At 51.5% G+C, this 27,589-nt stretch overlaps 14 protein-coding genes across 15 annotated transcripts in view; 7 read left to right on the forward strand and 7 right to left on the reverse strand.

The window, feature by feature from the left end:
- Nucleotides 1-27,589, forward strand: part of LOC6599880 (retinin) — a 93,327-nt gene that overhangs the window by 37,187 nt on the left and 28,551 nt on the right. Inside the window, exon 1 of one of the 2 annotated variants that reach the window (XM_002024898.2) lies at nucleotides 7,833-7,866. The exons of the other annotated variant lie outside the window; for it this stretch is intronic. The gene's annotated coding sequence lies outside the window, so the exon portion shown is untranslated. Of the gene's footprint in view, nucleotides 1-7,832; nucleotides 7,867-27,589 lie in introns of those variants that run through there. 2 annotated transcript variants of the gene reach the window in all.
- On the reverse strand, nucleotides 3,494-4,931 carry LOC6599704 (serum factor response D). The gene is made up of 2 exons (XM_002024921.2): nucleotides 3,943-4,931; nucleotides 3,494-3,882 (listed from the first exon to the last, which is right to left on the reverse strand). The coding sequence occupies exons 1-2, from the start codon at nucleotides 4,886-4,888 to the stop codon at nucleotides 3,731-3,733; spliced, it is 1,098 nt and encodes a 365-aa protein (XP_002024957.1). The 5' UTR covers nucleotides 4,889-4,931; the 3' UTR covers nucleotides 3,494-3,730.
- On the reverse strand, nucleotides 6,472-6,869 carry LOC6599703. The gene is made up of 2 exons (XM_026991584.1): nucleotides 6,846-6,869; nucleotides 6,472-6,777 (listed from the first exon to the last, which is right to left on the reverse strand). The coding sequence occupies exons 1-2, from the start codon at nucleotides 6,867-6,869 to the stop codon at nucleotides 6,472-6,474; spliced, it is 330 nt and encodes a 109-aa protein (XP_026847385.1).
- LOC6599702 lies at nucleotides 8,819-9,189 on the reverse strand. Its single transcript, XM_002024919.2, has 2 exons — nucleotides 9,163-9,189; nucleotides 8,819-9,091 (listed from the first exon to the last, which is right to left on the reverse strand). Exons 1-2 carry the CDS (start codon nucleotides 9,169-9,171, stop codon nucleotides 8,837-8,839), a joined length of 264 nt encoding a protein of 87 aa, XP_002024955.1. The 5' UTR covers nucleotides 9,172-9,189; the 3' UTR covers nucleotides 8,819-8,836.
- Nucleotides 10,217-10,800, forward strand: LOC6599701. Its single transcript, XM_002024918.2, has 2 exons — nucleotides 10,217-10,411; nucleotides 10,485-10,800. Exons 1-2 carry the CDS (start codon nucleotides 10,400-10,402, stop codon nucleotides 10,716-10,718), a joined length of 246 nt encoding a protein of 81 aa, XP_002024954.1. The 5' UTR covers nucleotides 10,217-10,399; the 3' UTR covers nucleotides 10,719-10,800.
- Nucleotides 10,909-11,400, forward strand: LOC6599700. The gene is made up of 2 exons (XM_002024917.1): nucleotides 10,909-10,917; nucleotides 10,981-11,400. Exons 1-2 carry the CDS (start codon nucleotides 10,909-10,911, stop codon nucleotides 11,398-11,400), a joined length of 429 nt encoding a protein of 142 aa, XP_002024953.1.
- On the reverse strand, nucleotides 12,968-13,346 carry LOC6599699 (cuticle protein 38). The gene has a single exon (XM_002024916.2). The coding sequence runs from the start codon at nucleotides 13,344-13,346 to the stop codon at nucleotides 13,038-13,040; it is 309 nt and encodes a 102-aa protein (XP_002024952.1). The 3' UTR covers nucleotides 12,968-13,037.
- On the reverse strand, nucleotides 14,292-16,169 carry LOC6599697 (leucine-rich repeat-containing G-protein coupled receptor 5). Its single transcript, XM_002024914.2, has one exon. The coding sequence runs from the start codon at nucleotides 16,157-16,159 to the stop codon at nucleotides 14,423-14,425; it is 1,737 nt and encodes a 578-aa protein (XP_002024950.1). The 5' UTR covers nucleotides 16,160-16,169; the 3' UTR covers nucleotides 14,292-14,422.
- On the forward strand, nucleotides 17,163-17,739 carry LOC6599696 (vitelline membrane protein Vm26Ab). Its single transcript, XM_002024913.2, has 2 exons — nucleotides 17,163-17,227; nucleotides 17,312-17,739. The coding sequence occupies exons 1-2, from the start codon at nucleotides 17,216-17,218 to the stop codon at nucleotides 17,690-17,692; spliced, it is 393 nt and encodes a 130-aa protein (XP_002024949.1). The 5' UTR covers nucleotides 17,163-17,215; the 3' UTR covers nucleotides 17,693-17,739.
- On the reverse strand, nucleotides 18,354-18,741 carry LOC113566339 (neural Wiskott-Aldrich syndrome protein). Its single transcript, XM_026991585.1, has 2 exons — nucleotides 18,721-18,741; nucleotides 18,354-18,656 (listed from the first exon to the last, which is right to left on the reverse strand). Exons 1-2 carry the CDS (start codon nucleotides 18,739-18,741, stop codon nucleotides 18,354-18,356), a joined length of 324 nt encoding a protein of 107 aa, XP_026847386.1.
- Nucleotides 19,308-19,620, forward strand: LOC113566361. The gene is made up of 2 exons (XM_026991659.1): nucleotides 19,308-19,319; nucleotides 19,402-19,620. The coding sequence occupies exons 1-2, from the start codon at nucleotides 19,308-19,310 to the stop codon at nucleotides 19,618-19,620; spliced, it is 231 nt and encodes a 76-aa protein (XP_026847460.1).
- LOC6599695 (cuticle protein 8) lies at nucleotides 21,513-21,884 on the forward strand. The gene is made up of 2 exons (XM_002024912.1): nucleotides 21,513-21,524; nucleotides 21,612-21,884. Exons 1-2 carry the CDS (start codon nucleotides 21,513-21,515, stop codon nucleotides 21,882-21,884), a joined length of 285 nt encoding a protein of 94 aa, XP_002024948.1.
- On the forward strand, nucleotides 25,537-26,184 carry LOC6599693 (cuticle protein 10.6). Its single transcript, XM_002024910.2, has 2 exons — nucleotides 25,537-25,548; nucleotides 25,617-26,184. Exons 1-2 carry the CDS (start codon nucleotides 25,537-25,539, stop codon nucleotides 26,064-26,066), a joined length of 462 nt encoding a protein of 153 aa, XP_002024946.1. The 3' UTR covers nucleotides 26,067-26,184.
- Nucleotides 26,500-27,025, reverse strand: LOC6599692 (keratin-associated protein 21-1). The gene is made up of 2 exons (XM_002024909.1): nucleotides 27,017-27,025; nucleotides 26,500-26,952 (listed from the first exon to the last, which is right to left on the reverse strand). The coding sequence occupies exons 1-2, from the start codon at nucleotides 27,023-27,025 to the stop codon at nucleotides 26,500-26,502; spliced, it is 462 nt and encodes a 153-aa protein (XP_002024945.1).

Consider the following 27,589-nt stretch of genomic DNA (forward strand, 5'->3'; position numbering starts at 1 on the left):
AATAGATTGGCGCCCTTCCGCCCTGCCACGAGCATTAATTCAATTGTTGTTGGATTTTATTTAATTACGCACAAAATTGATTTTAATGCGCTATAAATAAAGCCGAATGCCAATTTTATGCGACGAACATTCTAAGACAATCTACGATAAAAGCAGTGGCGGTGGCGATGGCGGTGGCTGTGGCGGTGGCAGGGGCTGCGGCCTAATGAAGTCCTTTGTCTTGGCCTCACGAGGAGCAGAGCGGAGTGCGAGAGATTTAAGGAGGTGTCAACAGCGATTACTCCACGCCTCAAAATGTTCAACTTCTAATTAGAGGCGCAATTGTTGTGTGTGTTTTCGGCGGCGACTGACGTCAGAGCGGCCACCGATTTGTCGCTTTCGTGAGTTTCCTTCCCCCCATCCGAAAGTGACACAACTTTCGGATCAATTTGGGGCTCGACTTTGTCGTGGGTTGGGGCTTTTGTGGGGTGCTGCCTTTGGCTTTAGCCGCTGACTTGATAAGCGTCTTGTCGCATCCATTAACTCATTTGCGACTGGACTTAATGAAGCCAGCCATCCGATGGCTTAACAAATGAGCCACCATGTTGTCCTGCGGATCAATGAACTCCGCAATTGCCAGCAAAAGTTAAAAGTTGACAACTGCAAGCTAATTATCGTATAAATTCTGTGTGAAAATAATCTCAAAAGTGGCTGGAAAGCACCTGGGAGATGCCACCATTATTTGTGCGATTGGAGTTAAGAAACATTTCAGTAGGGGGACCTCCTCTTTATCGATACCATTCCACCGCCAATTATCTATTTGTCTTCAGAGTGAATGCATTTCTGATTACAAGACCTGTACCATTATTACAGATAAGCAGTAGAGATCTGTTTGCCTCCATTCAAAACACGAGAGGGAACGTTGAGAGCTGAACATGAATACCCTTAAACTGAGCAAGACTCAGTATGGCTCTCCTCCTAACATTGCACGACGAAGAGTGTGTGCGAGAGAGACAGCAAATCAGTCAGATCGGGTAGGACGCTGCGTAGCCACTGCCAATTGATTTGTTCCTTTTGGTTATAAGAATGATCCGATCTGATCCAGATTCGGCAGTCTAAGAGTTAGAAGATTCAGATCTCTAAAATGTCGTTGCTCTAGCTTTTATAGTCTCTGAGAACTAGGCGCTCATGGGGACGGACAGACATGGCTATATCGTATGGGCTATTGATGCTGATCAAGAGTATATATACTTTATGGGGTCGGAAACGCTTCCTTCTGGGTGTTACCCTACACTACAATATGTGCCTTTGTTGAGCACTATTTGTGGCAAATTCTGTTCCAAATACTGAGATCTTTTGTGTAGTGCAGGTGCAGGGTAATCATTCAATCAGAATGTGTTGCGATGTGTGTCTACAGGAGTCTATCTCTCTACTGGTGTCTCAGTGGGACAGTGTCCTGTGAGGCAACCCGCCAAAGTACGAGTATTCAAGAGAACTTTATCTTCCTTTGAGAATACAGACATGCAAAGTTCCAAAATAGCTTAGCAATGAAGAGGATGATGAGTTTCCGCTTCTTTTAGTGTTGCTTCGGTAATAGGGTTTCCCTAGGCTTTTCAGTTCTTCAAAAATCCTTCAATCGAATCATTGAGACAGCATTTTCCCCCGAAGGCTGTTGACTGTTTGTTGTCTTTGGCTATTTTCTGGCTGGCTTTCCAGGAACTCAGCCCAAGGTGCTGTTGTCCCTCACCCCTGCCCTCTCGGCACCCGTAACCCTTTCGTGACCTTTTCGCCATGCACATCTTTCCGTGCAACGCGGTTTTCCGGCAAAAAGCAAAACATTCGCCAACTGCGTCACACAAAACTATCAGAGTACGGCATTTGTTGTTCCCTTTTTTGGGCGTGTGAGGGAATTTGTTTGTTTGCAGATAAATCATGAATTTTAATTTGGTTATCTTGGGACACTAAGTGTGCCAAGGATATGCGGCTCCTTGAGCCACGGGCTGCTTGTTTATTGTGGGCTAAACATCAGAAAGGGAAGGAAAGGAAAGGGTTCAAAGAGACAATGACCCTGAAACAGAGAGACCTTCCACCCACAGCCCAGCCACCCATTGCGAAAGCAACATGGCACATAATTGAGGTGTCATCAAATTTTAAATGCGCCGGCAGTGGGGCAGTGTGGCAGTGGGGCAGCAGGCAGCAGGCAGCATCGTCGATTAACGTCACGGATTCGCACAGACATCGACGTGGACATGATATGCGCTCTCTCGTATGTCAAAACTGTAAGGTCGAGTCCTTCAGCAACTTGATTTTGAGGACTTTGCCCACATCATCAGCAGCGGGAGCATCTGAATGGAGGAGTCCATGCACTGCACTGGCACTGGCACACTTTCGGCGTCTGTTCCCGGGCTGGGAACAGAACGGAGGCCACGCTCTCTCTTTCTCTCTCTCCCGCTCTCTCTCTCTCGCAGAGAGAGCTTTTTGCCTACGTTAACGGTGTCCTTAAGCTTTACCGCTTTACCGTTACAATGGAAGCTCTCTCCTTGATTTTGCATTCCATTCGCCTTGACTGAAATTTGATTTTTCTATTTTTTTTCCCCACAAAAAATATGAAGAAAAAAAGTAAAATTCTTTTCTTTTTTTTTGATATAGTCATGTGTTTTTTTATTCCATTGACATCTAGTCTTAATCGTAGATTATATATTTACTAAAAATATATATTGTATATATTTTCTTTGATTTCTTAGGCCTCTAATTACATTTTCGCTACAGTTTTGATTTTCTCCAACTACCATAAAGTTTTCTTATTCTTATTTCTTTTCTTTTATTTCATTTCATTGATATTTTAGTTCTTTTTGTTAGAATAATTTTGTTAGAATATTTTGTTCAAAAAAATTTGTGAATTATTGTAAAATTCTTGTTGTTTTTTTTTTATTAGAGTGTTCTTTAAGACGTTTCGTTTTTTTTGGTTTTTTGTTGATTTTTCCTTGTATAAATTCGTCAATTTGAAGAGTTTAATCGAATCGAAAATAAGTGCAAAGTATAGGGAAAACTAGTATTTCAAAAGTGCAAAATCTCTTGGTTTTTCTTTTTTGGTTTTTTGGTGTTTTGGTTTTTTTCATTTCCTTTTGTGGAACAACTAAATGTGCCTCGAAAAATCGAGTCTAACGTTAGGATTACTTGTCGGAAGATATGTGCGGGGTGTAATAGGTAATGCAATCATAATGATAATCTAAATAACGATTTCTTTAGGCTAAAACTAGGTGTTTTTTGTTTCCGTTTAGTTTGTAAACTGAAAGTCCCTACAGTACAGGCCGAAGACAATTAGATCGTCTACGGTAAAATACATATATACTACTATATACCATACATATAGCACTCGTACTCGTACGCGCAGATAGACATATGTTCTGATTTCTGGGAGGGGGTATATAGAATTAGGTACACTTATGGGCCCAATCCGCAGAGGATAGTCCTCCGCGGACTCAGCTTTCACACATTTATAAAATATGCTCTCTGCTGCTCCCCGACGAATCTCTGAAGAATCCCCGTCACGTTTCGTGTTTGCAATCCTTCCAATCCCTTGCTTTAGGCTTTGGGCTTTAGGCTTTGGGCTTTAGGCTTTTAGGCACTACTCGTACATCACTTGGATCCGAAGAGAGCTAAAGTATCTCTCCCCAGGTCCAGATCCAGTCCCGTTTCCACTCCTTGCAGCTTCATCCACTGGTCACTTCTCCCAGTTCGTGTGGTTCTCTTAGTACATGTGATGGAGGGTGTAGGGACAGCAGACCGCATAGCTGGGAACCCTCGAGTAGAGCCCCGACATGCCCTTCATGTGCACATACTGCACTGGTGGCCGCAGGATGCTCTGCTGCTTCTTGTCCTTCTTCGAGGAGGAGCCAGAGCCGGAGCCGGAGCCGGAGCCGGAGCCGGAGTTCGACTTGGAGCTGGAGTTGCTGTTGCTGTGGCTGTTGCTGGAGTGGCTGCTGCTGCTGCTGCTGCTGTTGGAGTTGTGGGGCGACAGGGACTTCTTCTTCAGCTGTCGGTGCAGGGGCGTGCTGCTGCAGGAGAGGGAGCGCAGCGAGGCGTTGGCGGTGGTGGCCGCCGAGCTGGAGAAGTGCTGGAGCATCCGGCTGACCGACGACGAAATCGAGATCCGGCTGAGATGGAGTCCGTGCGATTTGGAAGCGGAAGCGGATGCCGCCGAAGCGGATCTCGGCTTCCTGCTCTCATTCTCATTATCGTTCTCATTATCGTTCTCGTTCTCGTTCTCATCCTCTCGCTCATTGTCGCCGTCGTTGTCGTTGTCGTTGTCGCCATCACCCTCTCCCTCGTTGCTGCTGCTGCTGCTGTTGCTGCCCTCGCTGCAGTCCTCGTCGTAGTGGGGATGCATCTGGGGATGCAGCTGCTCCAGGGCGCTGCCCGGTCGGAAGACGGCTTCCACGTAGATGTGCCCCTGGTTGTCGTAGTAGTCGAGGCCCGTGGGCGAGTACCGCGAGTATCCCGACACCGGAGAGGCCCTCGAGGTGTGCTCCTGATCGTGATCCTGATCCAGGTCCTGGCTGGAGCCCCCGTTCATGTTCATGTTCATGTTCATATTCAGATTCGTGGACATGCCGCCGCTGCACTCGTGGGAGCCGCGCTCGTAGCTCAGGCTGAAGGAGTCCGTGGAGCTGCTGCGGATGTCGTCCTGGCTGCTGTAGACCGTCTCGTGCTGCGGATGGTGCGAGTGGTGGTGGAAATGCTTGCCCAGGTGCCTGCTGAGCAACTGCAGCAGACTCCTGCTGCGGGAGAGCTTCTTCTGGCCGCGCTGGTGGCGCTGCTTGCCGCTGCCCAGATCCATCGAGGAGCTGGCCGCCGAGCTGCCGCTGGAGCTCGACTTGGAGCCGTTTTTGGGAGAATGGGTATCCATTTTTCTTTGAGTTTTTGTCTCTTTTCTTAGGGTTTTCTTCACTGGTTTTTCACTGGTTTATTTCACTTTTGAATAAATCGAGTTCTGGCGGAGCAGGGAGCTGCTTCTTAGCTGCTTCTTGGCTGCTTTTTGGGAGATGCTTTCTTTGGAGCAGGCTTCTCTAGAGGTTTGTCGCGTCCCGTGAGTTCTGGCGAAGACTATTGCTGGCTGCACTGCGGCTCCTCCTTTTATACACATCCTCAATGTCGTCTGCCAGCTCCGCTTCGTTTCAACCTTCGCCTCCGACGAGGACACACAGTGCTCGTTGTTCGCTGTTCGTTGCTCGCCGCTCGTGCTCCGAGCGCGCGCCCGACGAGGCATGCCACACTGACACACACCCGACGACGAGGACGAGCTAATGAAGGCCCACCGAATGGGGGGCGGACATCTACCTGTTGCCTGTTGCTGCTGTTGCTGCTGCTGCTGCTTCTGCTGCTGCTGCCCCAAAGCCTAGTGTTAGGGCATTTCCACTCAACGTGACTGCTGATGGCTTCCCCATTGTGCTGCTGCTGGATGATGCCTCATGGTTGCTGGCTGGTGGACTTTGTAGCCTGCCGCTTGTTGCACTTTTCAGTTCCGAGTATTTTGCGTGATGGGGAACGTGATCCTAGCACGTCATACCCCGGGCATCGCCGTCACCTGAAAACTAGTGACACCTTCAGGAGCTCAGCGGCGCATGTGGATCCGACTCACGTGAAGGCATTGGCAATATTTGGAGCCCCGTGGGCAGTGGGCAGTGGGCATGTGGCAGGGGGCAGGGGCAGGACGTGGCCCGTGGCTAACATCGAGCAAAGTATACATCGTGGGCCATGGAATTATACAGAAGACGAATCATGTCCTTTGTGCACCTTTGTGCCGCTCAAAACATCCTTTGAGCGTGCAACGGCACTCCTGAAATAGATATAAATCCGAAAAAGACCACAGGGCTAATCTAATTCCGGATAATGACTGCAATTATGCGCTTAGCCGCATAAGAAAGAGCCAAAGGAAAAGCGCCACCCCACTTGCCGCCCCGCTTGCCAGCCCACTCGCCACCACCCACTCCCCAAGGCGAGTTTTGTGCACGTTTTGCGACCACACTGCGGTTATGCACACAGACCGCGAATGTAAGATGGAAGAGATGGGAAAAGATGGGAAAAGTCTTCTATAAATAAAAACAGCGACGAGCGGCAAGGACAGCAGCAGCGGCAGCCGCGGCAGCATCAGTAGGAGCAGCATAATCAGTGGCAAGCTTAAAGACCGGGCCAGGCCAAGGCAATCGGAATTGGAATTGGAATTGGAACTCCTGTTCGTATTCGAATTGGAAAAAGAGTCAATTCAGAGATTCACTCAGTCAGTGGGTCACAAGTAACGCAAATCTCGAACGAATCCCCCGAGAAAATGTCACGTACGGGGCCTTCGTGCGGCTCCTCCTGTGGTCACCTGGTGGCCGAGACCTGGCTTAGGCGATGCGTGCCGTGGAAAACAATGAAAAGTCTTTGGTGTATTGTCATTTCGGTTTCTGTTTACTGTATTCCCGATTGCTGTCGATTGGCTCTCCTCTTTTAGAGGAGGAACGGGGTTAGCGACAGGGCGCCGATGCCCACATCGAGGGCCCCGTAGCGGTGTCCGGCGGCATAGGGATACCGATACGGATAGGATGCCCCCGGACTGCTGCCGTAGTAGTGGTTGGAGTTGGAGTAGTACCCGTAGCCACTCTGATAGGGTCCTGGGCCCCCGTAGTAGCTGTTGTAGTAGGCTCCTGGTCCCGGTCCCACGTAGGGCTGCGGCTGCTGGTAGCTGACGCCGAAGGAGACCAGCGGCTTGGCCTTGACGCAGATGCTGGCAATCAGCGCCAGCATTAGCTGCTGCTGCAACGGGGCAAAGGGCACGTTAGAACACTGTCAACAAGTCGATCGACGTGGAAGGATGTGCCTACCCAAAGATACGAGTAAATGCGCATTTTGTGGCCCCTGGAAACTGCGTCGTTGGGTCCTTGCCTGATTGCTCGATTGGGTGATTCCTTGATTCCGCGCTGGACCACGGACCGCTCTTCTCTGAGCTCTGCCTTACATTCCTGTGGCCCTTTTATACAGTACGGTACAAAACAGTATTCTGTGGCCCCCGAAACGGGGGACCGGGAGGGCGGCCAAAGCCTGTTTTCTTGGCTAAACAGCCTGCCCCAAGGGCCGGCCCTAGACTGGGAGTCCCATTCTGGTTTCTGGTTTCTGTTTGTTCTGGTTTTCGGTCACGAATCACGAATCTTGCATCTGGAATCTCCCTCTGGAATCGCTGTATAAGTAAGCCCGTTGTTCGCATAGATTTGCCTGCTTGGTGCCTAGTGCATGCCTGCCTCCCAGGGATTTCCTCAACCATTAATTGGACATTGAAAAACCTTGAACTGGCTCATGGACTCATGGAGGGGCCTGGACCTGCATTAAACCCGTTTGCAGAGAGCGAGAGATGTGTGCGGGGAGCAGTAAGCTGATATTGATGCCCCACGATGCTCCAGGCCCCACTCCATGTCACTGCCACTAATCAGTGGCATCTGCTGGAAAGAGGAGTCGCTTCTAATTTGCCCCGCATAATGTCCAATATCTCTTGCACTCGTAATCAGACATCCCTGCCATAATTAACTACAGAATACACTTTATTCTTCCGAGTACGAGGCAAATGGCTCGTAAATGGTTCTACAGGAAGTGGCCTGAAGGTGCCCCCTTAAGGGAATTCTGTGTCTGTTTTCAGGCCACTTTTGGGCCTGAACAAATCACCAATTCCAATGCGCAAAGCTCATCAATTTAGAGTCTAGTTTCGCGGAAAATATTCCACACCGTCTGTATATTTTTGGACACCGTTTCAAGTAGTTTTTAAGCATCCTAGACTGACATCCTTTCGTTTATGCCCCTTTTAATTGTATGTATTTATGTTTACAGCCAAACCGAAGATGTTTCAGCCACCAGGTGAGTCGATACTTTAATTAACTCAGCCCTGAACTGCCGTGAACTGCCGTGAACCCTCTCAATCGAATCGAATTCCTGCTGAGTATCATCTTGCAGTCCACGCAGCCAATCAAATATTAATTAATGCATGATAATTAGATTGGTTTCCGGTTTTCGGGGGGGTGTTAAGCATTTGCGTACTCCCTGCGGGAGAGCCGTGGGATGGCCCCGTGGAACGCCCCGCCGGATGGATGCGATGCCATGTGACCAGCCTCGGGTCACCAGTCACGTTCCCTCCGCTGTTTCCAGGAGCTGCCACCTGCACCTGCACCGTCGAGCGTCGAGCCCCGAACGTTGCAGAGTCAAAAGTTGTGCGTGTGCTCCTGGGGTCACATTGCAGTCATGGGCCGCTTCTAGGGCTTCTCTCTGGCCTCCCCGGTGGGGACGTGCGACAAGGCAGGCAGGCAGGCAGGCAGGCGGGCAGGCAGGCAGGCGGGCAGGCAGGCAGGCGCCACTTTGAGAGTGGATAATTTTAGACGAGCCTCCACTTGCCACTTGCCAGTTGCCACTTACCGCAGGAGGGGCCACCGCACAGGTGAACAACTGCAGGGAGCAGAGAACTTAATTTCGGGGTCATTCGATACACTACTCGGCAGCCATTGAGCCACTCATTGTTTGTTCTGTTCTGCTCTGTTCTGTGCTGTTTCGGGGATCGGATCCAGCGCACAATCGAGGAACAATGGGAGGCTTGCTGGGGTTCAACAGACAGCGGGTCTTAGGGAAGTCTGCCACTGCCATAGAGACAATGACGATGACGATGACGATGACGATGGGTGGGATAAGCCACAGTTAAACACTTGCATTGGGAGTGGACAAACTTTATTCAAATTTCACTTGGATACGTGTATACGTGGATATGAGATGCGGCAGCGAGAGAGGTGCTTGCTCTCTCTCGCTGCCTCTCCCTCTCCCTCGCTCTCGCTCCCGCTCTTCAATAGAGGTGATACTCATAGGTCAGGGGCTTGTAGTCGCTGCGGTACTGCTGCTGGAAGGAGTTGGGAGTCGCCACGCTGTGGTACAGATGCGATTCGGCAGCGCCGGCGGCCGGAGCCACCAGGCGGGAATAGGCCAGCGGCAGGACACCCGCAGCCCGGGCATAGGTCGACGGGTAGTACCCGTACGATGGGGTGTAGTAGGTGTAGACCTCGTGGCCGAGGGCCAGACCCAGCAGACAGGCAAAAATCAGCTAAAAGTGGAATGGAAACGATCATTAGAACTAGAATCTCTCCCCTTCATGGGGGCACTTTGAACACTTACCAGCTTCATTTCTATCGCTCGTTGCAACTCCTTGGGACAGTGATCGCAAACTGAATCCCTGCTGCCAGATGGATGGGCCTTTTATAGCCACGAAACCACACAAAACGGACAGACCTTCACTTTGGTCTTGGTATCCAAGGTCAAAGGCATTTGCCAGCAGCAGAAGCAGCAGCAGCGGCAGGGGCAGTGGCAGTGGCAGCGGCAGGCGGCAAATGAAAGAAGCCCTTAACTCTTTTTGAAAGGAAAAGAATGGCAAAGGCTGCGGCAAGGAATGGCCACGGAATGGAGCTGCAATTGCAATTGCTGCCCTGCCACAGAGGAGGCCTGGAAGGAGTGCAACATGCAGCAGAGCAGGAAAACCCGTTCGCTCCCTGCCACTCAGAACTCAGAGCTCAGAACTCTGAAATCTGATTCGAATCGGATTGGATTGTCGTGAGTGTTCCCCTGACAAGAGATAGTCAAGCATGCCACAGAGCAGGCCACAGAGCATCCCACTCCCACTCCTCCTGCCGTCCATGGCCTTGGCCTAGGCGAAGGCGTTTATTTGCCTCCCTTTATCTGATTTTGTTGGTGGAGCGGAGCAGGGAGTATTGGTGTAGGTCTTGGTCCAAAATAAACAATTAAATGGGAAGCCTGCCACACAGAGACGCACTTCCGGTATTTTTCCTTGCTTTCGGTTGAGAGGCTTTCAAGGTCAGGCCTGCCAGGGGGGTGCCGGTGGGGTGGCAGGGGGCTGCTAGTGGGTGCAAAAATTGCGATGTTTCCTTCGCTTCTCTTTGTTCCCAGCAAAGTCCAAAAACAAACTCCCACGCCCAAAATCAATTAAATGAGGTTTTTGTTTATACCGAAAAATAATTCTATTGATTGTTTTTGCGCTCTTGTTTTTTCGAGAAAGGAAGCTGTTGATTTGTTTATCGCTGGCAAAATGACGCAGTTTTCCGCAGCAGCAGCATCAGCATCAGCATCAGAGATTTGAGGGCATTTCCCAATCATCAGACCGAGGCGCAGCGGTGCAGCGGTTTAGTGGTGCACTTTTTCAGGTAATTCCAAACCGAACCCATTCGAATGGCAGGTGGAAATCTGAGCCGCGTTAAGAGACTGCCAGTCTTGTCTTCTTGGGCCCCAAGGTCGGTGGGTGATTGGTCCGGCTTCTTGGCTTCGTTATAAAAAGCCGCCACGCGCTGAACCAGCCATCAAGTCTTCTGACAGCCGCCGCTCTGCTTCCAAGAACTTCAAAATGTTCAAACTGGTAAGGGATCCCTTTGGGGACTATTTTCGGGATGAAACGTAATTAAGGAGAGTCCTCCTTCGTGCTCCTTTAGTTCGTTTTCCTGACGCTCTGCCTGGCCTTCGCCTGCGCCGCTCCGGGTCTGCTGCACTCGTCCTCGGTGCCCATCCTGACCAGCTCGTACCACAGCCTGCCCTCGGTGCGAGTGATCGGCAGCCCCATTTGGACCCACTCGCACTCCCCGTCGCTCTCGCTCTCCCACTCGCACTCGCACAGCATTGTGCGGCCCCTGAGCTACGGCTACGGCCATGGCTATGGCTGGATCTGAGGATCTGAAAGGAATGTCGGGCCACTGACAGACAGCGACGACTGTCCCCCGAAGCCACAAAATATATAATTGTGTGTCTAAATAGTGTGTCTTTATTTCTGAGCTCATCGGAGGGGATCACAGGGTGGGAATAATCTGTATAAAAGGAGAGCCAGTGCCATTTCTCGAGTTTAGTATCGCTGAGACGGCTATGTGGTGTGTAAGTTGGCTGATCGGTGGATGATTCTGATTCTTGATCTGAAGAAGTAGTGGATATTTGCAGTTGCTGTGGATATTTCTGGCTCTGCTGGAGTCGGGCGTGCTCAGTCAGCCCCTGTCGGTGCTCTTCTCCGGGGACTTTGGCAGGAGCTTGGATGCCGATCGGGAGACAGAAGACCTGCTCTTCTTCGAACATCCTGCCAAGGCGTACTCCTCCGATGATCTTTTCGGGGATGTGCAGAAATTTGTCATTGGCGTCCATCAGTTTGTCCAGCATCCCTCGTCCTCACTGTACAGTGCCCTCAATCAGCTGCAGGCGAATGCGAAAAAGAACCACAAGAAGCAGAAGCACCCTCTGTTCGGAGGCCAGAAAGTGGTCCTCGATCCCCCTGGCAGTGTTTCGTTCAATTTGGGATGGTCCCTCAACTTTCAGCTGACGAACAGCATTGCCATCACGCGTACATACTCGTACACTCGTCACTGATGGCTGATGGCCGGCACGTGGACAAAAATATAAATAAAATCTGAATTAAAGGGAACTTTTATATAACACTGAGATGGAATTCAACGAGTGTCACAGGCGATGGTGACGGGGCAAGGGGCAACCTTGCCATTTTCCATTTTCCATTTTCCCTAAGATGTAAGTCTTTTGCATTCTTCAGCCTAGAAGTAGGCAATGCAAGGGTCCGCGTGCGTAGAACGCATGTAGACGCCATGTAGAATTGTCATGGGGTGACATGTAACAATCAAAATATACATACCTGCCACATGCATGCTTACATGTGTTTTCCGAAACTGCATTGAAGTGGGGGCTGGGCTTCGTTTGATTTAAATAAACGACATTAAGAATTGTCAACATTTGAGTTGAGAAATTTCTAGAGAATTTCACTACGAAGCGTCGAGTGATCCACCCACAGCGACATACATATGTACATTCATATGTATTGTATGTATTTTATGTATTGTTTGTATATCTTTGACACATTCACGAGTGCAATTGTAGATTTATTTCGGTGCTTCATTGCTCGACCATTAACACAATCGATCTAGTAGTAATCCAAGAAGGATTCCCGCACACAGACGAGACAGAAGTGTAGATGTGGAGCCATACTACAGGACAAATGTAGATATTGTGTAGAAAATAACAAAAACAATTTTTTGCATGGTTTTTTGGGCAAAAAATATATCTCAGGTGTAGGCGTGGTATGCCTCTATGACCGATTGCTGGCAAATGTTTTGGTCAAATATTCTTGGGAAGGCAAAGCAGAAATTGCGACATTTTAGAAGCTGATGCAATAATTTAGTGTTCCCCTAATATGGGGGGGGGGTCCAATGATATGATAGTGCCATGTCCATGCCCCCCCCTCCAGCTAGTTATTAATAAATGTGAGCTAAATGGAAATGCAAGTTTTGCATAATATTTTGCAAACAAATGAAGGCTGTGTTCTCTTGGCTCCGTCTCGTTTTCCGCTCGCCTCTGTTCTGGGCTCCTCGACTCTGTTCAGTTGAGTTCGATTCAGTTCTGTTTTGTTCTGTTTGTGAGCTGCCACAGATTATGTCTACGCTGTGGAGTCTAATTTTAAATGCGGCACGTTGCATTGTCTCTGTGCTGGCCGGATAAATGTCGCTTGTCGCACGCCTCAGAACATGTGTATGAGAGCCAAGGATAATTAGCCCCGTTATCTGCCTCAATGGCGCCGTGCCAATGCCAATGGCAGGATGCAGCCTCTATTTGTATGGGACTATTTATGAATGAACATTTTCCGGATGTTTGCAACAAACAAAAGGAAAGTATCCGTGTGTTTTTGGTCTTACGGTGGCTCCATTCGTGTGGAGTGGACTGCTATTAGCACCCACGTCTCCCGTAGAGACGCCGCACTGGGATCTTTAGGGGCACGCATATATATATATATGTATATATATATCTTTAAGAGCACATATATGTATTCACCGAAAAAAAATAGTTCTTTCACTTCAGTATGGTGTCATTTCCCCACGAACGAATGAAAGATATTGACTCTTCGTTTGATTAGAGTTTATTTCTGTGATTCATTTGCTGGATTCGTTGCCACGACTTCCGTTCGGGTGGCAGGTGGGCGGGTGGCACTTCCGGTGTGCTCTCTACTTCTTCAGCAGCAGGGGGGCGGTGTAGGCGGCAGCTGCGGCATAGGGGGCTGTGTAGGCGGCAGCGTAGGGGGAGGCGTAGGCAGCAGCGGTGTAGGCAGCGGTGTACGGAGAAGCGTAGGCGGCCGTGTACGGAGAGGCGACGTAGGGAGATGCCACATACGGGGACGCCACATACGGAGACGCCGCCACGTAGGGAGAGGCAGCCACGTAGGGGGCGGAGTAGGCCAGAGGAGCCACGATGCCGGGCTTGGCGGCAGCGCAGGCAATCAGAGCGAGGACAACGGCGGCGACGAGCTTGAACATCTTGGGAGGATTGGCTTTCAGATTGTTTTACTTGTTGAATGGAACAAATGCAACTGATGCCCGAACAGGCGGTGGGCCGTAGCTTATATAGCTACAGCCCCACACAGTGCCAGCCAAACGGCCTTGCAAGGTCTCGGCGCCAACAGCCCCACAGCCCCACAGCCCAATAGCCCGTGGCCCCTCTTTGGCCACGCCAGTCACGTAGCCCCCGTAGTGGGTCGACACAAGCGACAGAAGCGTCGAGTACTGTGGGGAAGTCTCTTTTAATTGAACAGCATTAAGCTGGCCAAAAATTGATACCAAATATCAGCCTTTTTGCAGGTTTTTCTAGCCGTCCAAGCAGCAGGTGGACTTGTGCCGTTCAGGCAGCAAATGTCATCAGTCATCAGTTTGAAACACTCGACAGTAAGACACTCCAAGACTGCCCTCGCCCTCACCCCCGCCTTCGTCGCTCTGATGGGCTGCGTCTGGGCCAAGCCCGGAATTGGCCTACTCTGCGCCTTCGGTGGCTGCTGTCTACAGCCGGGAATATCCCGGCAACTCTGCGACTCCCTATGTCGCCTCTCCCTATGTGGCATCGTCCGATGTGGCATCACCGCAGCCCACAGCGCAGCCCCCATTCTGCTGAGGAAGTAGGAGCTGCCTGAATGACTGACTGACTGAATCGAAGAAGAACATGGCAAATACTATACATAAACATAAAGCTCTGATAGCAGGGAACTGAATGAATCTCGTTTGTGTTTACTTTTTGCTCATCAGTTGGTGGCAGGCCTGGCCTGCTATCGGGACTGAGACTGGGACTGGGAATGGGTTTGGTTCAAGGTCTTTGGCTTGGACTTATCTTCAAAAACAAACACAGCAACAAAGGCTACAGCCTACAGACTGCAGGAAGCTCTCCCCCGACGTCACAGTCCGATAAGATATGAGTGGTCCAGAGTTTATAAATTTCTCTTCCGTATTACAATTTATTCAGAGATTCTTTGAGAGGGAGTGAGAGAGAGAGAGACTTAAATATGCTAGGAGTCCTATATCTAGAGTTCAGTTTTGGGGCTAAGGATCGACGAGGATGGGGGCTGTCACATCCCCAGGTTGGTGTCCATTGTGGCACTCGAATGGAAGACAATGCTGCTGCGATTGTGGCGTCCGGAGCGACGAGCCTTCAGATACTTGACGGCGACCAAGGCGATCAGAGCCACGAGGACGAGGCCCCCGAGGATGTAGGCGAAGACCTTCATGAAGGCCAGATGCAGTTCCAGATTCTGGGAGTGGGCTCCCACCAGCTCCAACTGCTTGGACAGCGCCTGGATGTGCATGTAGAGGACTGTTTCCTCGGCGCCGAAGGAGGCGTTGACCGCCATCTGCGACTGGCTGATGCAGGAGACGTCGCGGATGTGCGGGGTCTCCTCGAGACTGTTGTCCGGCTCGATGTTGAGCACCACCGACTCGGGCAGCGAGGGCGGGATGAGCAGGCGGTGCAGATAGGAGCAGTTGAAGCGGTTCCGGGAGACGCCCAGCTTCTGGAGCATCGGGAAGGCGTCGTCGAAGGTGCGATTGCCCTGCAGCTCGGTCAGCGCGTTGCCGTCCACCAGGAACTTCTTGATGTTGGCCAGATACGGCACGAACATGTCCAGATTGAGGCTGGTCATATTGTTGAACGAGAGGTCGAGTTCCTCGAGGTACTTCTGCTTGGAGAACATCCCGAACTTGAGCTCTCGAATGCCGTTGCCGCGCAGATTGAGGCTGCGGAGTCGCTTCAGTTGGGCAAAGGTGCTGACGTTCAGCTGTCCGATGGGGTTGTCGGAGAGGTCCAGGTAGTGCAGGGACGTCAGATTCGTGATGTTGGCGATGCTCTGCAGGCGGTTGGCGCTCAGCTCGAGGGTCTCCAGCTGCAGCGACTGGTGCAGGATCAGCTGCGAGATGGCGTTGTGGCTGGCCCGCACGAAGCGGGTGGCGTTGATGGTGAGGTTCGTCAGCTGGTTGTGGTCCAGATGCAGCTGGTGGACGATGCTCTTGCCGGTCAGCTGGAAGTCCTTCAGCTGGTTGAACGACAGCATGAGGCTCTCCAGGCTGGCGGCCTCTGCGAACGTGTCCGGATGGATGCTCACCAGCTGGTTGTTGGACAGATTCACCTCCTTGATGCGCCGCATCCCGCTGAACACCTCCGGCCGGATGTAGGTGAGGAAGTTCCCCTCGAACGAGACATTCTCGAGGAACTCGTTGTCCATGAAGATCTCGTCGTGCAGCTCCCGCAGTCGGTTGCCCGTGAGCAGCAGCTTATTGATGATCTGCAGCCCATTGAAGGCGTTCACGCTCAGGGAGGCGATTTCGTTGTAGGACAGATCGAGCCTCATCAGCGAGTTGGCCCCAATGAACACCGACGTCTGGATGGACGTTAGGTTGTTGTAGCTCAGGTTCAGATACGTCAGATTGCTGGCCGCACTGAAGGTGTTCCGCGTGAGCTCCAGGATGTTCGTGTTCGACACGTCGAGGGTCTTCAGATGGGGAAAGGTCTCGAACAAGTGGAAGGGCATGTAGAGCAGGGTCGACTCGTAGAACTTGATGAACTTGACCATGTTCCCGGGCGGCACGTTCTTTATCACCACATTCTGGCTGTGGGTGACCATGAAGCCCGTCACCGTGCAGAAGGCCTCGTTCACGTCCATGTAGATCATCGGATCGAACTCGTCGCATCGCAGATTGATGTCCCCGGCCCTGGCCACCCCGGCAGCCGCCGACGCCACGAACAGGATCCCCCATGCGATCCCCATCTTTCGAGACACCACCAGAATATCCTCCATCATCATCTTCGTCATTATCGTCGCGAACCGCTCCGTTTCGATGCAAAATTCGAACTGTTTTGCTTTGCACTGCCCTGCAAATGGCAAATGGCATTTGCCATATCTATATTATATATAGGATGATATCTTTCTCTCTCCCCAGATAGTTTTCTGTATTCCAGTAAGTCGGGAATCGGGAGCGGGACGCGGGAATCGGCAGTCGGGACGCGGGACTGACTGGCGATAAAAATTGTCGGTCTGTTGTCGGTTGGCTTTGGTTTTGTTAATTTTGCAGCGAATGAAAGTAAGTCATTCTAGACATTGGAATGGGACTACTATGGTACATGCTCCTATATTTTCCATCCAAAAGAGATATGTTATACGTACATGTGTGTGCTACATGTGGCTTGAGCTTGAAACTCTTTCGATACCAGATACAAGAGAGACACAGAGACATAACGTTCGACAGTCCATTGAACTTTATTCTTTAGAGATAATCTTTTTTTTGGTTGGGAGAGATGGGGATTGCATAAATGCAACTGCAACTGCAACTGTAATTACGGAGTACCGTTGAGTGGCAAGTGGCAAACGTAACCTTGCAAATCGAAATCGGATTAAAGCGGAGCCCTCCCTCACCCACCCAACTATTTTGGCTTTTGGCTTTTGGCACGAGAGGTTACTCATCGGCCAGCGATGCCAATTAGCATTGGCAGTTGGCATCAATCACTCCTCCCAACAGCTACTGGCTACTGCCCACTGGGCACTGGCCAATAGACTCACCTTCAGTGCGGCAACAACTTTTATGGGCTCACTCACCATTTGGAAACGTGCCCGAAATACCAGATCGGGGACTCGACCTCCCCGAAGCCCCGAAACCCAAAAGCCGCGGGCACGTAGCCAGCATTTGGAGCCACTCAAAGGCCGCCCCGCTCTGCATTCCCGTGCAGCGGCGCAGAGCATTGGTAGAACCATCCGCCCGCTCCCATTCGTACGGCCGGGGTCTGGGGTATAAAACCACAGCTGACCACTCGGTCGATTATAGTCCAATTTGTTTGCTCAAATCACACACTAATCCCCCAAACAATCTCCAAGATGTTCAAGCTGGTAAGGACTGCCGATCCGCATCCTGGTCCTTCGACGGAGATCCCTACAAGTGTCCTCTCTCTCTCTCTCCTCTCTTTCTTGCAGTCCGCTCTCGTTGTCCTCGTGGCTGCCATCGCCTGCAGTGTGGCGGAGGCCAAGCCTGCCGTTGTGGTGGGTGCCGCTGTGCCCGCGGGTGTGGTGACTGCCACCAGCTCCCAGTATGTGGCACGTAATTTCAACGGAGTCGCCGCTGCCCCAATTGTCGCCCCAGTGGCTGCTGCCTACACTGCCCCAGTGGCTGCTGCCTACTCCGCTCCTGTGGCCGCTGCCTACTCCGCTCCTGTGGCCGCTGCCTACACTGCTCCTGTGGCTGCTGCCTACTCCGCTCCTGTGGCTGCTGCTTACACCGCTCCTGTGGCCGCTGCCTACTCCGCCTATCCCTATGCCAGCTATCCTTATGCCGCTGGCTACACCACCGTTTTGTAAGGCTCTAAAACGGACTGAAAACTGACTTCGGAATGCAATAAAAAACCCCCCCACAAATCAAACTGAATCTGTATCTTCGCTCTTACTGGGTTCTAGGAGTTCTGAGCGGAAAGGGGTTCCCAGTGGATGGATCACAACCTTAAGTCTCTATGGCTTTGATTCGGGAAGGAGCTCTAGTTCTTAGCCTGTGGGGAAAGGAGCTGTCAAAGGAATGAATCCTTTCTCCTTCGTTTCTATCTGGAATTGCATTTGGCTTTAAGCCTGCCGCATGGCTCCTTCCACCGTGTCGCCGTTAGTCATTAGCAAATGCGGAAATCATCCGGAGAGATGCCAAATGACTTGCGTCATCGAATGCAAATGCCTTGCCTCAGAATACGGTATTGATTGGCGAGGCAAACAAACATCTTTCAGTAGGACAAGCACGTGTCGGCAGTTTCGAATTGGAGTTGCGTCATTGCCACCAATCGGAGAGGCAGGAGTGTGTGCGTGGCATTTGAATAATTATTCCGATATCATCTAAATATAATAATCGTATATTTCCAATCAAAAACAAACCGAAACAAAACAAACATCAAATATAACAAATAATAATCGAAAATTCAACCAGAGCCAGAACCAGAACCAGAACCGGCGCCTAAGGCAGCCTTCATTTTGAGTTGACTCATGGTGTTGGGGCACCAGTGAGTGCCACAAGTGGTGCTGCCACGAGGGGTATAGAGCCGCTGTAGCGTCCGAATGGCAGCCACGCAGCTTGGTAGAACAAGGGATAGCTGGGCGGCGGCACACCCACACCTGGGGGTCCTGGGGGTCCTGGCGGTCCCGGGGGGCCCGGTGGCGGTGCAGCAGCAGCAGCAGTCTGTGGCGGCGGGGCAGCCCGATGGGCAGGCGGGACATCCACCTCCTCGGCAGCATCCCGTATCTGTCCCGCGGAGGCAGCACTCACGAGGAGCAGCAGCAGAGGCACCTGTTGATCGTTGTTCACCGTTGAGCAAGTGCATCTCTCGGGTTTTCTCTGGCTTGAAACTTACTAATTTCCTGTATCTGTACATAACTACGTATCTGTGTATATCTTTGTATCTGTATCTGTATCTGTTATCTGTATCTTTTTTATCTGAGTTCTGACTGCTCAAAGTTCTAGAAATGGAATGAAACCCAAGCCGGAGATCGGACTGGCATTTATAAACTTGTGGAACCCGGAGGTACAGCCAGTACTAGCCAGTGGGTCAGACCAGGCGAAGACTTGTAGTACGAGTATCCATCGATTGACTGATGGATTCGATCGGAGATGATTCGCTATTCCAGGCACGAACTCGAGTGCCTGTTCGATTTGTTTATTGTTTTTCGTCACGCGTCTCTCAGAAACGAAACCAAAAGTGCCACAGCAAAGATTCTCCTTGGTCCGCCTTCGTATCGTATCTGTACGGGTGTACGGGTATAGTATATGGTCTTGGAACCGATTCGAGCGTGGCTTTTGCATACCAATTTCCAGGGATCACCTTCGCTTTTGCTGCTCTATCTGCGGATCTGCTGCTATATAAATTCCGATGCCGGGTAGCAGCAGATATCAGTCTACTGCCTGAGAACCAACCAACAACAACAACCAGCAACCAGCAACATGTTCAAATTCGTAAGGATCGAAGGATAATCCCTGCCACAGGGATCCCCAAGGAGTAATCTTCATCTTCTCCCCTTTTTTTTTTACCCGACAGTTCGCTCTGTGCCTCTTCGCCGTCGTGGCCTGTGTGGCGGCCAAGCCCGCGGTGATTGCCCCACTGGCGTACAGCGCCTACTCCTCCCCCCTGGTGGCCGCCTCCCCCTACTCGTCTGCCTACACCGCCGCCTACACAGCCCCCGCCTACGCCGCCTACTCCGCGTATCCCTATGCGTCCGCCTACTCCGCATACCCCTATGCCGCCTACTACCGCTAATCAGGGACAGGCCATTGGAAAAGGATACTCTGGACACTGGACCCCCCCACCAACCCCCCAACAATATGGATACTCCTATCTGCACCTGCAACCACCTGCAACCACCTGCAACCACTGCACCACCTCCACCACCTGCACATCTCTGCACTGCACCGCCTTCAGCCCTCTCGTTCTTCTTCCTTTCGCTCCCGCCAAACAATCTGCTGGAAGCTGAAAGTGAACAAATGGAAACAGGACCCACAGGACACACCGGAATATACAATATCAATGTCGAAATAAATAATTTGCACTTTGCGTGAAACGTATACAGCCCAGCCCTTCTTTTGTGTGGAAATTGTTTGCAAAGAGAGCCTGCCACGTACCACAAGACAGCAGCGAGTGTGTGCTGCAATAGAGACACTAATTGAGGAGGATTTATGGCCTTCCGATTGGAGCACATCCTGTGCTGAATGTCCGGTTTAAACGGGGAACAAATCAGTTTGTGGGCCTGAACGAATAGATCCCATCCGCTTACCCATTATACTATTTATTGTGAGCATTATTATTACTATTTTTATTGTGCAAATGGCTATTTTTTATAAATAGCACCCATATCCAAAAAAAATAAGAAATTGATGGTTCAGAACGAGAATTGTTGGATTTTTCATATGATTTTTGTATTTGTGTCGGTACAATGGCTATACAGGCTACGTAGCTTTTTGATTAGTTTGATTTAGGCACTATTTATTGATACACTGGTGCGTATGTATATATACTGCAATTGATTGGCAGGCGAAAGCGTCTATTGCTGCAGCCAAGCCGAGAACAAACGATGGGCGGAGCTCGGGAGGACGGCAGGACCGAAGAAGGTGGATAGAGCGGGCAGTGGAAGTAGTGAACAATATTGGTGGCACCACTGGCTAATTTAAGGAATTTGTTAACTGGGACTGGCAAACCCTACAGGTCTTATCTGACGATATAGTGATCCAAACTTGGGGTGATGAGAACACTTTTCTATTACATTAAACTCCGTTCTCTTGGAGGTTTTTCCCGTTCCTTCAGTGAATTAGAAGAACGTCATCCCCAGTCGCAAGCTCCTCAGGGATTTACTTTTTGAATACCATTAATAACCCGCCATAGTAGTGGGTCATCGGAGCAATAACCTGCAAGGAAGTGCCTCTAGTTGTGAGTGCACTTTCTGTAGCCACTGTACATATCAGATTCATTGACCCCAAAGGCCTTTCCTGTTCATTGTGGCCGCCATTGCCCATTGCCTTCCACCTCAACCGAAGGGCTTCGATCCGGCTGCGTCCCTCGCTGGTGGGATAAACCACTTTTCGTATTTATTTGCATCTCATCTCTGATTAGAATGCAGAGCGGCGCGCATCGCGCATCGCGCTCCCCCCCGGACTACCGGACTACCGGACTACTGGAGTTGGTTGAGATGGGAGGCACGTCGTGCCCAAGGAGAGGAGTATCGCGGCGGCTGGAGAGAAGGGAAGGGCGTTGTTGAATGGAGGCGAAGTGTTAAATTATGATAATTGAATCCGCAGAAGGCAGCTGCTGACGCCAGTGCGGAAATGTCATTGTGGGAGGAGACGCCACGCACTCAGTCCCAAACGCGAAGAGGAGCAATTATTGCAAATAGATATAGATATAGGAATGCAGAGCATATAAAACACTTAACCACTGCCATCTGGCCAGCAATGGCCATGCAAAGAACGAGTGTTGGCCGAAGTGTTGGCCCTGATATGCGTACGTGATGCCAGTGCTGCCATTAAACGGTTTTCGTCAAGGATGGGCCTTAAGTGGTTTGTTTTGGGCGAGGGCTTTCGACTATATAAACCACTCTCGACTGTAGCCAAGATGTCATTCAGAAGTCAAGCTTCCAAGTAACACAAACAATCAGCAAAATGATGAAATTCGTAAGTAGAATGAACCCCTGGCTCCATCAAGAGGACTCTTCTTAATGCATCCTCCTTCTCCTCCTCCTCCTCCTTCTTCGATTGCAGTTCGCCCTCGTCCTGTGCGCTCTGTTCGCCGCTGCTGCCGCCAGTCCCGGACTCCTGGCCTACAACGCCGCCTACTCCGCCCCGCTGGCCTACTCCTCCTCGTTGGCCTACACCGCCCCCGTGGCCTACTCCTCCCCTGTGGCCTACACCGCCGCGTACGCCCCCTATGTGGCTCCCTATGCCAGCAGCGTGAGCGCCCACACCGTGGCCCACAGCGCCGCCTTCCCGGCTGTCTATGCCGCAGCTCCAGTGGCCGCTGTCCTGAAGAAGTAGGATGCCACACGCGCATGCCACAGCCACACACACTCGTACGACAAATAAAGAAATGCAATGCAACAATGCAGCAGGCCCACGCGCTGACTGACTGAGAAATATCTCCTCGAGTTTTATTTTCTGCGCCATTCGATGGTTCTGGTCTCTGCTCTCTGGTCTCTGGTTCATTGACTTTTGACCACGTTCCTCAATCTAATCCTTGGGGCTTTCCTTTTAGTGCGGCAGCGAGTGTCATTTTTAATTGAAAATTGCGTGTGGCAGAGGGCCACAGGGCCACAGCTCTTAGGTTCCTGCCCCTTCAACTGCTGCTGCTGCTGCTGCTGCTGCCGCTGTTGCCGCTGTTTCTCTTTCAGTTGCACTTAATTAAAAGGCGCCGCTGAAATTGCATTTCGTTAATCGCAAACAATCAATAAGCCAAAGGAGTCACGCCCCTTGCCACGGCTCAGTCCCCCCGCGCACCGCCCCCCATTCGTGGCATTAATCATACCGTGCCGCGTGCAACCAGCAACCGGCAACCGGCAACCGGCAAACAGTGCAAAATTGGCAACAAACTCTTGGCCCAGAGAACGACATTTAACTCCGACTAAATTTGCAAATTAAATCTAGTCTTTGACTCGCGTTGATGGCAAATTCGTTTAAATTCGTTGTTTTCAACGCCTTTGAAACGCCTCCTTCCTCAGACCCCACCCTCTCCTGCTCCGCCTCTACCTCCTCCACCGCTTGCTGCTGCTGCCGCTGCTGCTGTTGCACGTGGGTCTGGGGTTCTGGCAGCGAATGTACTTGTCGCTGCTGCAGCGCAAAAATTAAATTAAAATCTTTGGTCTCGACGGCCACGCCTCTTCCGAAAAGCGGGCTGAGGCGGGGAAGACCCAGGCATTTCCCATGGAAGCACAGAGAGTACCCTGCAGAGTGGGGAGCAGAGAGTACCCTGCAGACAGGGGCGCAGAAAGTACCCTGCAGAGCACGGGTATGCCGACTGTTGCATAAATGTAAGTCACATTGGAGGCGCCCCCTCCTCGCTGGAGCTCTAAAAGGCTTAAGGCCCCAAAGGGGGTGAACTGATTCACACTTTGTATATTTCCATATCCATTTATCCATATTCATCCATCCTTATCCATATTTCCTAGCATTTCTGGTGCTTTGCAGCTCTGAAATACTTCGGATGCCTTTAATAGGTAGATTTCAGTCGACTAGATGGACCGCATATCCCGTGCTACCCCGGACAGATACTCCTGTGGAGGGTCTGCCCCCTTCGTCTGAATTTAACCCTGGCACACGAGTGCTCTGCCCCTCCAATTGGCTCTGATTCACGCACAAACTTCTAGGCCTACGAGGCGTGTTTTCCCAGCGATAATTACCCCCTGCTGACTGGGCCTCAAGAACGCGTACTCGTGTGGTATGGTGTGGTGGCACAATCTTGTCTAATTGACAGTCGAACGATAGTCGATTACGATACGATATGCGTACAGCGACAGGGAGAAGTGAGCATTGAAACGATAATGGCAGCGAGTGGCAGCGATTAGAACTTGTTGCTCGATCAATTATAATTATCGGAGACATCAATAAGCGATGGACGGACGGACGGACGGACGGCCGGGGCCCACCGTAAACAAAAACCGGACCGATCCGCCAAGTGCTCGAGTTTCAACCTGGAGCCCAATAAATTGTGTGTTTTGATTTAATCGTTGCGTTTCTGTGTTGCTGTGTTGCACAAGTGCCACAAAATTAATTGCCAGTGATTTTTCGCACTGTGTAGAATATGGAGAGACGGAGACGGAGCCGTAGCCGGAGCCGGATCTGTGTAGAGGCTCCTACTCTTAATTGAAATGCGTCGCCTGGGAGATTTACAGCCGCATTGGGAAGTCGCTGGTCATCGCCCACCTACCTACCTATCGTATATGGTATATAGAACCTGCCGATATGCAAATCTCCTTCGAGCTACGCTTGCTCCAGGAGATGGCACGCCTCCGCCCCTTTTTCCTTTCCATTTGCCCGGCAGGCCCCATCGACGAGGCTGCTGAGATTTACGCATGCAACTTTTGGGGGCTGCCCCTCCGAGAGGAGAGGAGAGGAGAGGAGAGTGTTAAGTGCCACAGATAGAGTCTTACGTAAAAAAGTGTGTCCGAAAAGTGTGGCATAGAGTGGGTCGTTCACTGGCAATTAAGTGGCAGCCAGAGCTCCCATGAATTATGAGTGCCCGATGCCCTCGTGGCGGCATACCCTCCCAGCGTCTCCGCTGGCCTGACCTTGCCCACGCCTCTGCCATTTATCGAGCGGTCGGTCGATCGGTCGATCGGTTATTGTTCGAGAACAATACGAGTATGCTGATCTGGCTGTGCCCTACATCGAGGCACGGCATCTCTCTTGTGCGGAGTCCGGTTTGGCAACAGCAGCCTCAGCAGCACTGCCTCACGCACAGGTGTGCGCCACAGACACGCCCCATTCACGGCAGCCACAGCCACAGTCACAGATCTGTGCCATAATTAAGACTTTTGCTCTTTGGTGGGGCTGCTGCAACTCCAATTGGCTGAGCATTTAGCCCGGTGCACGGCAGTGCAGTGCAGAAATTTCTACAAAAGGCTTACGCATTCGTTGCGGCTCATTTAAATGATTTCCAGGGGAAGGAAGCGGAGGGGAAACTTGTTAACTGCCCAAAAAAAAAAGAACCGAAGCAAAAACCAAGAAAACAAAATGCAATTTAAGTTTTTCTCACACACACCTCCCACAGACCCCCGGACTCCACTCCACTCGGCTCCACTCGACTCGACGCGACGGCGGCTTTTGGCAAATACAAATTTATCAGAAATTATTCAAAGCAAAGGCTGGTCTCTGGCCCCATGGGACGAAGAGTTTGATACGCTTTCCGAAGGATTTTGGCAGTATTCAGTGCCCAAATGCCTGTCCAGAATAAAGGTACCCATGGCTCTGCCCATAACTCTGCCTTCTGTGATGGCCACCTCTTCTACCCTTTAGGAACCGAAAGATTCGTCCGTAGAATAACACTCCTCCAAGGATGCGTCCATGAATTTCCAGCAAACATCCGCCCAGATGGCGCACACTGCACCAGGAAAAGTGTGTGAAAGAGAGAGAGAGAGTCGCCGAAATCGAATTTGTTCCCTCTGGTTTTAATAGTGATCAGATCTAAGCCAGATTCGGCAATCTGCTGATATGATCCTTCTCTATGATTCTTCGTCTTTGATGGCTTCGTTTTCTTTGTTCTTATCCCCTGATGGTCCCTGATTTGCAATACCCTCCGCCAGGGTATACTTGAATCTCAGTCACAGCCAAACATCCGCGTTGCTTGGGGTTGGGGCGCGGCGGGGCGGGGCTGTGCGAGTCGGGGTCCCGGGCCACGATCTCCATCTCGATACCAGCTTTGCATGTCTCTCTCTCTCTCTCTCTCCTTCTCTCGGTGTCTCTCTTTCCCTCTCTGTGTCTCTCTGTGTCTCTCTTCCATGCAACAAAAGTAAAAGTGCATTCGGTCTGGTCTCCATCTGTGGGTCTCTGGGTCTTTGGGCCGCCATCCGTTCGTTCTCGCGCAACGTTTTTGGGCAAGTCTGTGGGCTATAAAAGCATTTGTGCCTTAGACAGCGGCATTATTCAGCTGGTGCCCAGTGTTCTTGCCACGACTCCATACCACACGCCACTCAAAATGTTCAAATACGTAAGTGACTTGGAACCCCTTGCGGGATCTCCTCCAGTGTAACGCCCTGTGCCTCTTCCCGTTCGCAGTTCGTGTTCGCCGTCTTCTGCCTGGCCAGTGCCGCCGCCGCTCCCTCTCCCGCTCCGGGATACCTGGGAGGATTGGGTGCTCCGTCGCTGCCTTTGGCCGCCGCTCCGGCCATCTCGTACGGCCACGCCCTGGCCGCACCGGCCTACAGCCACGGCCTGACCGCTCCATCGTATGCCGCCTCCTACGGCCTGGCTCCCAGGATTAGCTACGCCGCCCCCGCCCTGGCCCACGCTCCGCTGGCTGCTCCGGCCATCTCGGCCTACGGACTGGGCCCGAGGCTCAGCTATGCCTCGCCAGCTCTGGGCCACGCTCCACTCGGTCTGGGCCTGGGACTGGCCCATGCTCCTCTTGGCCTGGCCCATGCTCCCCTGGGCCTGGCTCATGCTCCCCTGGGATTGGGCTACAAGTCGATTGCCGCTCCCTCCTACGGCCTGGCCCATGGCTGGTAAACGGATGCGGATGCCTCCGCCATGCCTCCTCCTTCCAGCTCTTCATTCGTTTCATCCAGAGGAGGGGAATTTGTGCTTCAAAAGAAAACAATGTTAAAAAAGTGAATTCTGCGGTTGAATTATGTACCAATATATTTCGTTTCCATTTCAAAACTTTCAAAATGCATTTTTCCATGGGGAAAACCCCGCTCGGATGTCCTTTCCAGAAGATCCTTGCCCACGATTCACTCAAATGAAACTCTCGATCGATTTTGTGTGTTGTTCAGGTCAGATAAATTTATTTGATGGCTTCATTGGCTGACTGACTGAGTGATTGATTGATTGATTAAGGCTATCGGAATATGTTGTGTATGACTCGATTGGAAACTCTCACATGTTGCACGTTCGCCTTGACGTTAGTTGGATCTTCGTTGGAGTCGGATCGGAGTGGCTTCTACCAGCCATGCCCGTAGCCGTAGCCGCCTAGACCCAGACCCACACCCAGACCCAAGCCGTGTCCTCCGTAGAGTCCGTGTCCGTAGCCCCCCAGGTAGCCGTGTCCCAGACCCAGGCCGTAGCCATGGCCCAGCCCGTAGCCCCCATAGCCCCCTAGATAGCTCTTTCCGATGATCGTCTTGGAGATGATGGGCGCGTGGTATCCCAGGTCCAGGCCCAATCCTCCGTGGTATCCGCCATGGTAGCCGCCGTAGTGGCCGACGCCCAGACCCAGTCCCAGTCCCAGTCCGAGTCCGTAGCTATGTCCCAGGCCAATCCCAATGCCAGACGGAGCAGGGGCTGGAGCAGGAGCAGGTGCCGGAGCGGGGGCAGGGGCTGGCGCTGGCTCTGGATCGGGGGCAGGAGCTGCCAGTCCTCTCGTCGTCAGGCACAGGACCGTCACGAGTATCAACTGGATGGGGGAGCAGGACACAGGGTCAGATGGGTATCCTTTTCGGCGGGTATCCTTTACTTACTCCCTTCATCATGTGGCTGGCTGGATGGTTGCTGTCGCTGTGTCGCTGTATCGCTGTATCGGTGTGTCTGCTCTGGGGACTGTCGGATCCAATAATGTTGCTGCAGTTGCTCGGAGCCTGGGTCTTTTATACCAGTCCCCAGCTGCACTCGAGTCCTGCCCAAAATGGCCATTGGTGATCTAATGAGCACTGCAAATGGCTAATCTAATTCACTTCCAGTTACAGCCCAAACCACAGCCCAAGCCCAAGCCCGCCACTTGCCACCAGCCACTTGCCACAGAGCCATCCTTGGCCGCGGACGACGTCACACGAAAGCCAGTTCCATGCGAGTTTCGGCTCCATTTGGGCCTCCTCCATTGAATAATCAGCGATCGGATCGGGTTTGGCATTTACTTGTACCAGTTCCCCATTTACCATTTCCAGTCGCCACAGCAGCAGCAGCAGCTCTGAATCTCAAGCGGAATCATCCGGTGGGTGGCCCATTCATGGGGGCGCAGCAATCAAATGATTTTGACTGAGAACTGTCGCTTGGGACTGAGATTGAGGTCAAAGCAGAGATGAAAGATTCAATTA

The sequence above is a fragment of the Drosophila persimilis genome, unplaced genomic scaffold, assembly GCF_003286085.1.
Source record: "Drosophila persimilis strain 14011-0111.01,24,50 unplaced genomic scaffold, DperRS2 tig00000676-arrow-arrow-pilon, whole genome shotgun sequence".
Classification (NCBI taxonomy): Eukaryota; Metazoa; Arthropoda; class Insecta; order Diptera; family Drosophilidae; genus Drosophila; species Drosophila persimilis.